General features: G+C 39.4%; 1 protein-coding gene across 5 annotated transcripts in view; it reads right to left on the bottom strand.

Moving 5' to 3' along the window:
- Positions 1–15,928, bottom strand: part of LOC126364640 (tyrosine-protein phosphatase non-receptor type 13-like) — a 729,752-nt gene that overhangs the window by 13,740 nt on the left and 700,084 nt on the right. For all 5 annotated transcript variants that reach the window (XM_050008074.1, XM_050008072.1, XM_050008073.1 and 2 more), the window contains 4 exons: positions 9,714–9,866; positions 7,194–7,363; positions 6,194–6,372; positions 2,504–2,870 (listed from right to left, as the gene is read on the bottom strand). In XM_050008074.1, coding sequence (XP_049864031.1) covers positions 2,504–2,870; positions 6,194–6,372; positions 7,194–7,363; positions 9,714–9,866 — 869 coding nt within the window. The remainder of the gene's footprint in view (positions 1–2,503; positions 2,871–6,193; positions 6,373–7,193; positions 7,364–9,713; positions 9,867–15,928) is intronic.

Below are 15,928 nucleotides of genomic sequence, written 5' to 3'. Positions count from 1 at the left end.
TCTCATTTCAGGACATGATTTTAGGAAGTCATGGCCCTGTTGAAGTAGCTGATTAAGACATTCCAGACCAGGATAATATTGAACCACCAATGGTATGCTCTGAAGCTGTTTTGTGGAGGAATTAGCAGTTCCAGGATTGGATGTGATGGCCCCAGAAATCTGATTTTTAACTGAGCTAGTGGGATAATTACGTGCAGTGAGGGCTGAGGTGAGAATGTTAGTGTATTGCTGTAAAGAGTCTACCTTGGATGCCAAGGCTGTGTGGGATGCAATGTTTGACATGGGGTGGATGGCAACTGTCAAAATGTAAGTACTTTTCTTTGTGGTAGGTTTAATGTGGACAGAAGTGGGTAGCTGGCTTTTGGTGAGTTGATTAAGGTGAGTAGGATTGATGTCATAGGTTTTGAATCAGGTGAGTGCTGGCTAAGAAAATGTTCAGAAGCCAACAGACCATGTATGTGGGGGATGTTGGTATAGAGAGAGGTGGCATCAATGGTGACAAGCAAGGTGTGTGGTGGGAGTGGGACGGCATGGATTTCAGATGATCCAGGAAATGGTTGGTATCTTTGCAGGGGAGTCTTTGTACTATGGGTTGTAGGTGTTGATCAACTACGGCAGATATATGTTCAGTGGGTGCTTTGATTCCAGCACCTATAGGGCGGCCAGGATGATTGGGTTTGTGGATCTTAGGATGAAGGTAAAAGGTGAGGGTGCATGGTTAGTGTGGAGTGAGAAGTTCTATGGATTGAGGTGTTAGTCCTTGTGAGGGGCCTGAGATTTTAAGAAGCGACTGCAGGTTAGTTTGAATCACAGGAATGGGATGTTGACTGCAGACACTGTATGTAGAAGTGTGAGACAGCTGCTGTAGACCTTCACTAACATACTCCTTTCTGTTAAGTACTACAATGGTAGATCCTTTATCTGCTGGGAGAATAATGATGGAGTCTTCAGCTTTTCGGGAACATAGAGCCTGAAATTCTGCACAGGACAGGTTAGGGTCATACTGTAGGGACCTGAGGAAGGGGTGTGAAGCAATGCTGGGTGTGAGGAAGGCTTGTAATGGATGATTTTGACATAGTGGTGGTGTATCAAGTAGAGATCATGGTCTGAACTGTTCAACTCAGGGTTCAATGTGAGGTTTGCTGTTGGAAAGGTTTTGGGATTGGGTTGTAAAGTGATATTTCCAATGGATATTATGTGTGAAGGAAAGTAGGTCCTTCAATAAAGCAGGGTGATCAGATGCAGATTTAGGTCTGAAAGTGTGGCACATTGTACTGTTGTGATTGGTTCTTGGGATTATGGGTTATTCTTGGTCTGGGAGGCAGAGGTGAAGGCTGTGTGATGTTAAGGAGATTGGCCAAGCTCAGTTTGTAGGAGAGGAGTGGTGGTTGATGGTGTGGCTGATAGTATGGCTGTTTTGGGAGCTGCAGAGGGACAGGAAGGGAAATACCACTGTTCAGGTAGTTTAGGATAAGATGGGACAGCTTTTTGAGGTGAAATCTGGCATGTTGTTGCAGTTTGAAGTTGGCTTGGCACATGCTACCATTCAAGGAAACATGAGGGGCAGATAACTGCAGGAATTTGTAGAAAGAGAGAAACCTGGTAGAGTGGAAATTTGCTGATGCATATAGGTCACAGATTAGCCAAGTAAGAGCAAGAGATTTTCGTACCTGAAAATGTAAAAGAGCCCACCATTTCTTCTGTCTCAATATTTCTTCACTTAACTATCCTTTGCTTCCCTCTACTTTATTTTTCTACAACCTTCATTGTCTTTCCCGTCAATTTTTCATTGCCCCCTCTCACCTCTGTTATGTACAATGCACTTTGCTTCTCATGCTTATTAACTCATGCACGATGTTTTAGTAGTAATCTCTGTCTGCATATTACCTTGTCTTCCACTTTTAAGCTCTCAGGTTTTCAAATCTTGTCTGATGCAGTCCCCAGCAATCAGTCTTTTTTTTTCTTATCCCGTGCGGTAAGTGTCCCCTGACCCACAGTTCTGGATGACTTTCCCAAAATCTTCTCCTTTTCCCAGATCTCTCCAGTCCTTCTCCCCTTCATCTTTCTTCCTTCCTCTTCACCCCTTCTGTCTGAAGAAGGAGCCACTGGCTCCGAAAGCTTGCCAATTACAACAGTCATTTATGTGTGTGTTGTTGCCACTTGGTGAGTAGATATTTAACTATCCAATTTAATAATTTTGTCAGTAATTGATTGTTTTCATTGTTATATTAGGTAGCATAAATTGACACACAGTCCATCAGTTACAGCAGAAAACATTGGATTATATAAAAATCGCACTGTGATACAAAAATAAAGTTATGTAACCTGTGTTATTGCAAATTTACCTGTCTCACAAAATATGTCATAAACATGCTCTTATGAACATCTTTTACTCAAAAATGTCTTCCTCCCTCTCCTACACTATATTTCAGACCGTAGGTAGAATTCAAGAGTGAAGAATGAGTATGTATAGAAAAGTGTGTAGGTTTACGGGAGACCTTACCTGTACCTAGGGCAGGGACTTCCAGGTGCAGGCTCAGGAGGTGGGTCCCCCTCATCCTCTTCCCATTCAGCCTCCCCACTGCTCCCAAACACCAGACGCGGTTTCCGCGTCTGTGGGGTCAGGCTGCCCACTGCTCCACAGAGATCGAGGAAATTTGGCCTCAGGGGCTTGACAGGCTCTCCCACACTTCCTGCTGTTGATGAAAAGCTGCTGGCATGGCCTCTGGCCCGTGTGGAGTCAGCATCAGCATCAGCACTGCTCGAACATGTCAGTGTGTTGCTGTTGTTTTGTGAGTGCTCCTCAGATGAGTCTGAAGTACTCGTCTGACTCTGACTCGATACCATGTATTTTTGACCAGCTGGCATTCCTGATGGGCATTGAAGAGTATGAGTTTGCATATTCATCTGATTTTCACATTAGAGAATAAGCAACAATTTTTTGTTATTTATCGTACACTTTTAAAAATGAAGAAATCAAAGAAAAACTGGGAATGAACTCTATAGATGTAGCAGTCAAGGCGAACAGGCTTAAGTGGTGTGGGGTCATGTTACACGCATGGGAGGAGCAAGGTTACCCAAGACACTCATGGCTTCAGCAGTAGAGGGTAGGGGGCAGACCAAGGAGAAGGTACGTGGATTCGGTTAAGAATGATTTTGAAGTAATAGGTTTAACATCAGAAGAGGCACCAATGTTAGCACTTAATAGGGGATCATGGAGGAATTTTATAAGGGGGCTATGCTCCAGACTGAACGCTGAAATGCATAATCAGTTTTAAATGATGATGATGATTACTATTTCTAAAAAGTACCAGAAAATGATTGATCTTTTTTACTACAAAGAACATATAGCAGTATGCATTGGACTGGGTGTGTGGAGCACCCTTTCTGCTATATACACTTTTCTGTATTAAATTTTGCACTAATCACCCACGTGAAGAAAATTTTACAAGATAAAAGTGGTCTAAAGTATGTCATATACACCCACATATGGACAGAAATGAGAGGGGTTTTCCAAGAGACACAAATAGGTGTTAGAATGAGAGGTATTCACAAACAGAGTGAAAATAAAAGTGGGACTGTGATACTGTGCTACTGATGTAACATAAATTCACAATGTTCCTCTGGAAATATAACAAAAACTTATGGACTATTTACAACATCTATTTTTTGCTCTAATCTTTTATGGTACTGGAATGCAGAACTGGGCGTCATTATCTCCAAGACATGCATATCGTGATCATTACAAACAACAATGAATTAGTCTTCTGGCATATGTTTAACACTAAACACTTTGTCCTGGTATGCAGAATGAGGAGAAAGAAATACAGTGCAAGTATTATAAAGTGTGCTTAAACTGAAATTTCTGTATTACTAAACAGCTAACTTGTGGCACAGTCCCAGTTCAGTTGCTTATCTAACAGTTCCCTGGTGCAACAATAATTTGATTTTCAATATGTCATAAAATTACTGACTGAATTTAAAACTTTAAAATGCTGTCATAACCTACTTGTTAAGAGCTACAACCATGTGTTAAAATTTTAGCACAATATGTCATTAATTACAGTTAGGAATGGTTTATATGTCTTTAGGCAACATAAATCATGGCACACAAGTTAACCAGAATATATTCATCCAGTACATTAGAATGAGAGCACTTAGTGTCTTCTGAACAAGCTTTACACTTAATTTCAAACCTCTCAAACAATTTTTCCCCAACATTCTCCTCACCCCCCCCCCGCCCCCCTTCCCACAAAATGATGAAAGGAAGAACGTTTATAGCCTACTGTATTTTCACTGTTCATGCAGTAAAACAACAGCGTCAGGCACATTCTGTTCACAACATCTGCAGATGGTACATTCTATTCACAATATTTGCAGATGGTATCCACATATACTACTGAATACAATGGAAAATTGTATCATTGTACAACACTTACTTTGGAAGATCTGTTGTTTTATACATCTACATCTATATTCTATGAATCACTGTGAAGTGCACAGCAGAAAGTACTTCCCATTGTAATAGTTATTAGGGTTTCTTTGTGTTCCATTCACATATGTAGTGCAGGAAAAAAGATTGTTTATATGGCTTTGTATGTGCTGTAATTAATCTGACCTTGTCCCCATGATCCATGTGCAGTGATACATATGGAGTTCAAGTGCATTCCTAGAGTCAATATTTAAAGCCAGTTTAGTTTCTTCAGCATCTCTTTGGCCCTCTGCCGCAGGCCAAGGAAAAGTGTGACCTTTTTTGCTGCCCTTCTCTGTATACAGTCAATATGACATGTTAGTCCTATTTGGTACAGATTCCACACACTTGAGCAATACTCTAAAATGGGTTGCACTAGTGATTTGTAAGCAATCTCCTTTGTAGATCAATTGCTAGTTTCCCAATTTTTTACCTATGAAGTTAAATCTGCTAACTGATTTGCCCATGTGATCATTCCATTTCACATCTCCCCAAAGTTTTACACTCAGATATTTGTGTAAGTCGGGTGATCCAACTGTGTCTCATTGATTTTACAGTCATATAGTCCCAACATTTTTTTTGTTTTATGAAGTGCACAGAAGGATCTGACATGGTAGTTCTAGTCTTTTAAGAATTGGGGACGAGATTTACTGGTGAAGGACTATTTCTATATTAAATGTAGCATAATGGCAAAAAATTATACAGTTTTTCTGTTGGTAGTTTTATCTACTTCAGTGTTGCTGGAAGAATCTCAGTTGAACAATGATGGGAAAGGAATTCAGCAGTGGCCTTGTTAATAAAAAAAAAACACCTTGGATTCATCTGAATCAGCTGAGGGAAGCAGCTGGCAACCTAAATCAGCACATTTGCCTGAACTCCATATTAGTCAAGACTGTGAGAGAGTGTCAAACTACATACTGTTTGGCAGGACAAATTTGAAAATGCACCATAAAAAATAACTATACATTTATTTACCTCTTGAAAGTCCTCTAAGATAACAGAGAAATTATACTTGAATGTTGTTTAACACAAGGAGAGGAACTAAATCACATTACAATAGAAGTGATCCAGTGAGAGTGTTAATGAATGACAATGCAAAACTAAAATCAACAGTTAATAAAAATTTATGCATGTTGTTGTTGTGAAATTCAGTCCTGAGGCTGGTTTGATGCAGCTCTCCATGCTGCCCTATCCGGTGCCAGCTTCTTCATCTCCCAGTACTTACTGCAACCCACATCCTTCTGAATCTTCTTAGTGTATTCATCTCTTGGTCTCCCTCTACGATTTTTACCCTCCACGCTGCCCTCCAATGCTAAATTTGTGATCCCTTGATGCCTCAGAACATGTCCTACCAACCAGTCCCTTCTTTTTGTCAAGTTGTGCCACAAACTCCTCTTCTCCCCAGTTCTATTCAATACTTCATCATTAGTTATGTGATCTACCCATCTAATCTTCAGCATTCTTCTGTAGCACCACATTTTGAAAGCTACTATTCTCTTCTTGTCCAAACTATTTATCGTCAATGTTTCACTTCCATACATGGCTACACTCCATACAAATACTTTCAGAAACGACTTCCTGACACTCAAATCTATACTCGATGTTAACAAACTTCTCTTCTTCAGAAACGTTTTCCTTGCCATTTCCAGTCTACATTTTATGTCTTCTCTACTTATGTATAAGAACTTTTTAATTTTTTCTCATTTCTTTTTGTATACTTACTTTCAAGTGTTGCAGCTTTGTTTTCTGAAGGAGAAGATCTTGTGAGATGACGCCTGCGTGGTGAAGAGCAGGGAGAAGAATCAGCTGACACTCGGCGCAGCCTGCTACCACTGTAGGTTGATTCGCCAGGTGACATCTTTCGTACTGCTAAGTCTGTAAGCATGTCTCTTGCTTCTTTCCTGAAATAAAATGTTAGTTACATGTTGCTATAAAAAGTAGCAAATGACATTTATTAATGAAGTGAATTTTCCTATGTATCTTACCATCAATTATTTTATACAATTTTCAAACAATTCTTGTTGTCTTTATAGGATATTCAGTATTTGTGAGACCATCGAACATGCAGATAATAATAATGAAACCAAACAGAAAACTATTGCATTTGCTCTAGAATAAGATAAGTAAAATATTATCCCCTTCAGTTCCACCCTTTAGTGCATGTGTTTTATACTCTAAGTGTTAAATCCTTGTACACCAAGAGGAACATTATCCTGTGGCTGCCCTTCAATTTATCAATGATCTGGATATCCTGGTGCTCACCCAGATAAAAAAGTACAAAGCACTGATATGAATTGGAGTACAGTATAATAAAGACCAATAATTTCACTATACTAGAACAGATCAAAGCTCTTCCATTCTGCAGTCATTCTAAATATACTCTCATAGTTTTAGTGACTGTGCTATTATGTTCAAATTTAGACTGTGAAAATCAGTTTTATTTTCAGGAGTACTGTTTCATTACTTAACATATATTGTGAATCACTGGAAATTATGAATATTCTGACACATACTGGCCAGTATTTTTGTGCATTCATGAAGATTAATTTAATATCATATACATGAAAAGATAAAAATATATGTTGAGATTAATAAAAAAAATGAATATGATGGCAGGAAAAATGTATCAAGTATTTTATGTGGTGCTAAATTCACATCATAGACATTCATTTCAATGGTGCTGACTTCTTTCAGTTGTTAAATTTCATTGTACAATTCTAACCTTAAGAGAGGCTTTGGTTTAAATGGCTTCTCCTCCTCAGTTGGTGAAAGAGCAGATACTGGAGTCTGGCTCTCATCACGATACAAACGTAATTTGACAACATCGCCACACTGTCGCAGGAACATTACTGCTTCTTCATGACTCATTGGAGATATATCCACATCGTTTACCTGAAATGGGAAATTGTACAGCTTGTTTTTGTGTCATTTTACATCTCCATAGCCATAACACTGTAGATAGATAAAGTAAGATCAAAGAAAAAGAATACAGTTGTTTCTAGCAGTAAGGGACATTGACTCTCTGTAAAAAATGATGTCTGCTGGCTTTCATAGTGTGGAGATTGCCTGCAGCATGTTATTTCACCAAACTCTGCAAAATACTTACATTAAATGATGATGCCAAATAACAATGAATTTGTATATTATGTATTAATGTGCAGCTGGGATAGTCACCCAACTGAAACATGACTCCTGATATCTGAACCTCATTGGAGACAGAGCATCTTTCCCTCAAATACAAAGAATGCATAGCTTTAAAAGACGTGTGCGTGCGCGTGTGTGTGTGTGTGTGTGTGTGTGTGTGTGTGTGTGTGTGTGTGTGTGTGTGGGCGCATGCGAATGCACGCACGCACGCTGATGAAGGCTGTGGCCAAAAGCTGTACATGAGTGGCTTTTAATCATGCCTGTTGCAACTTGACGTGCCTTCATGGTAAGTTGTTGATATTCCTACCTGGAGTTTCTATTGCTTGATTTTTGTCAAACCTTATGATATTCCCAGGCCATTATTTATCCCTAAGGATCCCACCACAGCAACTGATGCCCTGTTAAACTTAGCCCATGCATCCCCCCATTATGACATAATCCAATCACACCACTAGTAAAGCCAACAATATCAAAGGCAGAGCAACATATGAAACCACACACATTGTTTACCAACTAAAATGTGTTCACTGCATGACATTTTATATAGAAACGACTACCACTAAACTGACTGAATGCTTAAATGGCTATAGAAGAATTGTCAGTCTTGGGGTCCCTATTTTTTCTTTTTTCCCTATCTATCTTTATCTTGACGATTCTCTCTTTCTTATTTTTTCTCATGTCCTTTTCTGCTTTTTCTTTAGTTATTAATTGCGCCATTCATTACACTCCTTGTTTATCTGCCTCTCAATCCATCTTCACTTCTCATACTTTTCTTCTGTCATCTCTGGACTGAAGCTGACACAGTGATTACCAATGTACTGTCTTCGACTTCATACTCTGACAACTCCCTTTTCATCTCTCTCTCCCATCATCCTCACAATGAGTGTGTCCCTCTGAGCCTGTTGCTGGAGTGACCTTCCACTCCTTGTCAATCCTATCTCTTTTTCTTCAGTGACAAATTACCGAAAACTTCCAAAAGTTAGGAATAGTTTTTTTCCCTACTTTTAATGTTTCTATTGGCAGTTCTGAAATTTCACCTCCTAAAGCTAGTTCCAGGCCAGCCAGTCTCTGCCCTCATAATTTTACACTACTGTGCCAAACTGTGGCAAACCACAAACTTGATCATCCATTGCTGAACATGCTGCGCACTACAACACTAATGACTTCAACAGCTGCTTCACTATATGGGGCATTTGGATACTCTGTTCCAGCACAAGTTTCTCTTAACTGTACAGGTGCCTATCGCCTCTGCAGCATAACCTACAGACTCTCAGTCCCCCTGGCCTAAACTTATTTCCTCCCTACACTGCCCCCTATGTGAGCACTCTCTCTCTCTCTCTCTCTCTCTCTCTCTCTCTCTCTCTCTCTCTCTCTCTCTCTCTCCCTCCCTCTCCCCCTCTCCCACCTTATATGCTTTACCCTCAGAACTCCTTTCATTTTACTGTGCAGCCTCTGCATCATTTGGCAGATGACCTGCCTCACACTATCCTGCTACCCTCTCCTCACCTCGTGCATCCTTCCCCATCCCCTCCTCTCATCCATCTACACAGGCAACTGCTCTCACTGCTACCATAAGCTAGTGCATTTGGGTATCTGTGTGCCTGTGTTTGTGTGTACTCTTACTAGAACTGTTTTCTATTGCACGTTTCTGTGTATGACACACCAATCCTCTATAGGTAAGTGATTGTGTATCACATATTTTACACATTTTTCAATACAAAGATATCAGTTTACAATGAAATCATCAAGAATAATAAATTCTCTCTCTCTCTCTCTCTCTCTCTCTCTCTCTCTCTCTCTCTCTCTCTCTCTCTCTCTCTGTGTGTGTGTGTGTGTGTGTGTGTGTGTGTGTGTGTGTGTGTGTGTGTGTGTGTGTGAGAGAGAGAGAGAGAGAGAGAGAGAGAGAGAGAGAGATGTGGTGGTGGAGATCTCAGACACTGTGTCCAAAAGAAAAACAGCATTCAGAATTTAAATAGTGAGATTACAAATAATCCAGATATCATTTGGTCTGCTTTATGTAACCAGACTTTCAAAGTTTTGGCTGAAAATTTACATACAGATATGCCTACAGTTGCTAGTGTAAAGAATAAAGACTGACCGCAACTATCTTGTCACCAGGCCGAATACGCCCATCTGAGAGTGCAGGTTCACGAACTAATGCTCTGACATAGTGGCCCAGAACACTTTCGTCCTCCTTGCGCAGAGTGAAACCCAGGCTGCGGTTCACCTTGGTCAGCACAATATCAAATTCCTGCAACATTCAAAACATCCAACCAAATCAGTGAATGTATTTCACAGAAACTTTGTGACCTCACACTTTTTGTAATGATAGCTGTTAGCATGCAACTGACCCATTAGATATTTATTTGAAAGACATGTTTAGTAAAACAACCTTGGAGCCACAAGAAATTAATGTATTTCATTGGAAGACTCAGACTGTTGTTTCATTGGAGTTCCTGATGTAAGTGGGCAGTATTTTGTAAAAGACTTGCACACTGATCTTCATCACCATATAAAAACAATATACATTGATAGTATTACCTTCCTATACTCTTAAGCCACAAAGTGCATTAACTTATGGCAAATCGTCCTGTTGGACAGAAATTAAATTGCACAGATTTCAGCTTTCTTGGTAATTTTCTGTCAGACAAGGTGTCCTAAATCCTTAGGGTCAGAACTGTGCAAACATTAAAGCATCATAAGAGAACATTTTGAAATAAGGAACTAGTGATAGGAAAAACATTTCATGAGATGTGAGGCCTTGTATGAACAATGTAAGTAAAGCACATTTTTGGAAAGTGCTTCTGCTACAGAACAAATGACTGTCTACCACATTGTTGGTGATACTACTTTGAAAAAAAGTTACACAATTATCTGTGATGTGTCCACAGTGGACTTAGCTGCTGTTTACAGTTAACTGCTGGTTGTCAAAAATGGAACAGAACTTCTTACAGGAACTGTCAGATATATGGTTCAGCAAGGCTGGTAAGCCAAACAGTAAATTGGAAAACTCAAGAAAAGGTTCATTGTAGTGTCAGAAAACTGTCCATTGTACTAAACTGAGAATTGTCCACGTAGCAGAATATGTAGGGATAGTGGTTGATCCTGTGGGAGAAAGTTCATCAATAAGCAATCATCAGGTTTCCTGAAGTTACACACCTGAGTGAATACAATGTGCAGAGTGAAGATGAAGGTGGAGATTACATACTGAGTAGCAGTTACACCCATATCATAAAAAAGTATGCAGTCAATGGGGGAAATCCAATGTTAAATTCTGTTAATGGATTATATAGTGCAGTAGTGTAGTGCAGAATGTCATTCACTGGCGAGCTGAAGGTTTTCCACCGGGATCCTTCCAGAACTGCTACAAAGATGAAAAACAATACCTTTCTTGATGTTTATCTGATGACTGGGAAATATTTTGTACATATTTACCCTGATGTACAAAAAGAATAAAATTCATAGTTTCAAAAAAATCAGTCTCATAGATCCTGTAAACCATATGTGGTAATATTCTATACTCTAAAGTGTCGACACCCCCCCCCCCCCCCCCCCTTCCCCATGAACCATGGACCTTGTCGTTGGTGGGGAGGCTTGCGTGCCTCAGCGATACAGATGGCCGTACCGTAGGTGCAACCACAACGAAGGGGTATCTGTTGAGAGGCCAGACAAACGTGTGGTTCCTGAAGAGGGGCAGCAGCCTTTTCAGTAGTTGCAGGGGCAACAGTCTGGATGCTTGACTGATCTGGCCTTGTAACATTAACCAAAACGGCCTTGCTGTGCTGGTACTGCGAACGGCTGAAAGCAACGGGAAACTACAGCCGTAATCTTTCCCAAGGGCATGCAGCTTTACTGTATGATTAAATGATGAAGTCATCCTCTTGGGTAAACTATTCCGGAGGTAAAATAGTCCCCCATTCAGATCCCCGGGCGGGGACTACCCAAGAGGACGTCGTTATCAGGAGAAAGAAAACTGGCATTCTACGGACCGGAGCGTGGAATGTCAGATCCCTTAATCGGGCAGGTAGGTTAGAAAATTTAAAAAGGGAAATGGATAGGTTAAAGTTAGATATAGTGGGAATTAGTGAAGTTTGGTGGCAGGAGGAACAAGACTTCTGGTCAGGTGAATACAGGTTTATAAATACAAAATCAAATAGGGGTAATGCAGGAGTAGGTTTAATGGTGAATAAAAAAATAGGAGTGCGGGTAAGCTACTACAAAGACCATAGTGAATGCATTATTGTGGCCAAGATAGACACAAAGCCCACGCCTACTACAGTAGTACAAGTTTATATGCCAACTAGCTCTGCAGATGATGAAGAAATTGAGGAAATCTATGATGAGATAAAAGAAATTATTCAGGTAGTGAAGGGAGACGAAAATTTAATAGTCATGGGTGACTGGAATTCGTCAGTAGGAAAAGAGAGAGAAGGAAACATAGTAGGTGAATATGGATTGGGGGGAAGAAATGAAAGAGGAAGCCGTCTGGTAGAATTTTGCACAGAGCATAACTTAATCATAGCTAATACTTGGTTCAAGAATCATAAAAGAAGGTTGAATACATGGAAGAATCCTGGAGATACTAAAAGGTATCAGATAGACTATATAATGGTAAGACAGAGATTTAGGAATCAGGTTTTAAATTGTAAGACATTTCCAGGGGCATATGTGGACTCTGACCACAATCTATTGGTTATGAACTGTAGATTAAAACTGAAGAAACTACAAAAAGGTGCTAATTTAAGGAGATGGGACCTGGATAAACTGAAAGAACCAGAGATTGTAGAGAGTTTCAGGGAGAGCATAAGGGAACAATTGACAGGAATGGAGGAAAGAAATACAGTAGAAGAAGAATGGGTAGCTCTGAGGGATGAAGTAGTGAAGGCAGCAGAAGATAAAGAAGGTAAAAAGACGAGGGCTAATAGAAATCCTTGGGTAACAGAAGAAATATTGAATTTAATTGATGGAATGAGAAAATATAAAAATGCAGTAAATAAAGCAGGCAAAAAGGAATACAAACGTCTCAAAAATGAGATCGACAGGAAGTGCAAAATGGCTAAGCAGGGATGGCTAGAGGACAAATGTAAGGATGTAGAAGCTTATCTCACTAGGAGTAAGATAGATACTGCCTACAGGAAAATTAAAGAGACCTTTGGAGAAAAGAGAGCCACTTGTATGAATATCAAGAGCTCAGATGGAAACCCAGTTCCAAGCAAAGAAGGGAAGGCGGAAAAGTGGAAGGAGTATATAGAAGGTTTATACAAGGGCGATGTACTAGAAATGGAAGACGATGCAGATGAAGATGAAATGGGAGATACGATACTGCGGGAAGAGTTTGACAGAGCACTGAATGACCTGAGTCGAAACAAGGCCCCGGGAGTAGACAACATTCCATTAGAACTACTGACGGCCTTGGGAGAGCCAGTCATGACAAAACTCTACCATCTGGTGAGCAAGATTTATGAGACAGGTGAAATACCCTCAGACTTCAAGAAGAATATAATAATTCCAATCCCAAAGAAAGCAGGTGTTGACAGATGTGAAAATTACCGAACTATCAGTTTAATAAGTCACAGCTGCAAAATACTAACGCGAATTCTTTACAAACGAATGGAAAAACTGGTAGAACCGGACCTTGGGGAAGATCAGTTTGGATTCCGCAGAAATGTTGGAACAGGTGAGGCAATACTAACCTTACGACTTATCTTAGAAGAAAGATTAAGGAAAGGCAAACCTACGTTTCTAGCATTTGTAGACTTAGAGAAAGCTTTTGACAATGTTGACTGGAATACTCTCTTTCAAATTATAAAGGTGGCAGGGGTAACATACAGGGAGCGTAAGGCTATTTACAATTTGTACAGAAACCAGATGGCAGTTATAAGAGTCGAGGGACATGAAAGGGAAGCAGTGGTTGGGAAGGGAGTGAGACAGGGTTGTAGCCTCTCACCGATGTTATTCAATCTGTATATTGAGCAAGCAGTAAAGGAAGCAAAAGAAAAATTTGGAGTAGGTATTAAAATTCACAGAGAAGAAATAAAAACTTTGAGGTTTGCCGATGACATTGTAATTCTGTCAGAGACAGCAAAGGACTTGGAAGAGCAGTTGAACGGAATGGACAATGTCTTGAAAGGAGGATATAAGATGAACATCAACAAAAGCAAAACGAGGATAATGGAATGTAGTCAAATTAAATCGGGTGATGCTGAGGGAATTAGATTAGGAAATGAGACACTTAAAGTAGTAAAGGAGTTTTGCTATTTAGGAAGTATAGTAACTGATGATGGTCAAAGTAGAGAGGATATAAAATGTAGACTGGCAATGGCAAGGAAAGCGTTTCTGAAGAAGAGAAATTTGTTAACATCGAGTATAGATTTAAATGTCAGGAAGTCGTTTCTGAAAGTATTTGTATGGAGTGTAGTCATGTAATGAAGTGAAACATGGACAATAACTAGTTTGGACAAGAAGAGAATAGAAGCTTTCGAAATGTGGTGCTACAGAAGAATGCTGAAGATTAGATGGGTAGATCACATAACTAATGAGGAGGTATTGTTTAGAATTGGGGAGAAGAGGAGTTTGTGGCACAACTTGACAAAAAGAAGGGAGCGGTTGGTAGCACCAAACTTCCCTCAACAAATTACGTAACACAATTTTGTAAATGTCTCTGTGATAAAGACTTTGTGTTGTTGGAGTTGTATAGATGGCTATTGGTTTTGCCTGCATCCATTTGAAGTTTACAGCTGAAATCTGGCAACACCACTACCATGATATCTTCCTTCACTGACTCAAGTTGTAGGCTTCACATTGCTTGAGGCATTTGGGAGGAGCAAAGTCCAGCTCTCATTGTTTTATCGGATGTTGTGCTCAACCTGTAAGAGGGCAGCGTTTACATGCTGGCTGGTTGTACTGCAGCCTACGGGCCCACACCACAAAATACAAATAAAAAATGATCATTTCGATACTGCTGAGTGGGCCTCCATAAAAGACATAGATGCAAATATTTCACATGGGTGTATTTGGTTGGTTCTTCAGTGGGCTGCTGATATGAATTTAGTCAGCATTCATCTCTCGAAACAACATATTTGCTCATTCCAAATTCCAGGTCCAACGCATGGCACTTCAGTTGGCAGTACTTAGAACTGCTCAAATTCACACCAGAGCAAAACACAGAATTTTCTTTCTCTCAGTCATTCTAACTGAAAACGTATATGTGCTTATATTGTTGTTTAAAAAAATATACAACCTATGTCTACATGAATGTTATTATATCTAAAAACAAAGATGATGTGACTTACCAAACAAAAGCGCTGGTAGGTCGATAGACACACAAACAAACACAAACATACACACAAAATTCAAGCTTTTGCAACTAACGGTTGCTTCATCAGGATAGAGGGAAGGAAAGGGAAAGACGAAAGGATGTGGGTTTTAAGGGAGAAGGTAAGGAGTCATTCCAATCTCGGGAGCGGAAAGACTTACCTTAGGGGGAAGAAAGGACAGGTATACACTCGAGTGTCATGTAAAAATATGAAGTAAACTTGCCAAGAATAATTCAATATGTTTCCTAAAAATGTTTCTCTGTTATATATTATGATCACATTTATATATTACATATAATTAAGAATACATAGCCCATGTCCATCCAACATTTATCAGAGTAACGTGTAAAAATTTGAAGTAAATTGGTAAAGAACTTTTCAAGATTTTTGGTAACAACGTTCCCCCTTCACACGTTACATATGGTTTTATAAAGTATAAACTGGCATTCCAGTATGTACATACTGAAGCACTACTATCGTATGCGAATGCAACATTGTTTCAGACTTTGAAAGCAATCGCTTAAGAACTTTCGGAGATTTACTGCTTTGAACAAATGAATGTTTACATTTTTATTTATATAAGTAGAATGAGCTACCACACTAATTCCTGCATAGCAAGAATATCAAATTTTTTTTAAAAAATAGTTGTTTATAGTGATGTTAATAAATCACGTTGAATATGTTAACGATTTCAATTCTTTACATTTTTGATAGCATCAATTTACTAAGTTTTAAATTTCATAGCAAAATTTTACAGAATTTAAATAATAAATTCTGAATGCTTTTCATTAGAACACTGATCCAAAATGGTAGTTTTGTGAGTTAGTTATCACAAAATTTTCTATGATGTGGCCTGCTGCAGAGATTCAACATTAATCTTCATTCTTTGGTACAAGCTGCTGTCACTTGCAGTTGCCTATTTACAATTTTTTTGGAGTGCAATTTTGTGACTTTGTGTTGTCTGTGTTGCAGCGGATATAAGGTGTGAGATGTATAT

This window comes from Schistocerca gregaria, chromosome 1 (assembly GCF_023897955.1).
Source record: "Schistocerca gregaria isolate iqSchGreg1 chromosome 1, iqSchGreg1.2, whole genome shotgun sequence".
In the NCBI taxonomy this organism is placed as follows: Eukaryota; Metazoa; Arthropoda; class Insecta; order Orthoptera; family Acrididae; genus Schistocerca; species Schistocerca gregaria.
Note: the sequence above shows the minus strand (reverse complement) of the source record. Positions and strands in the feature narration are given on the sequence as shown.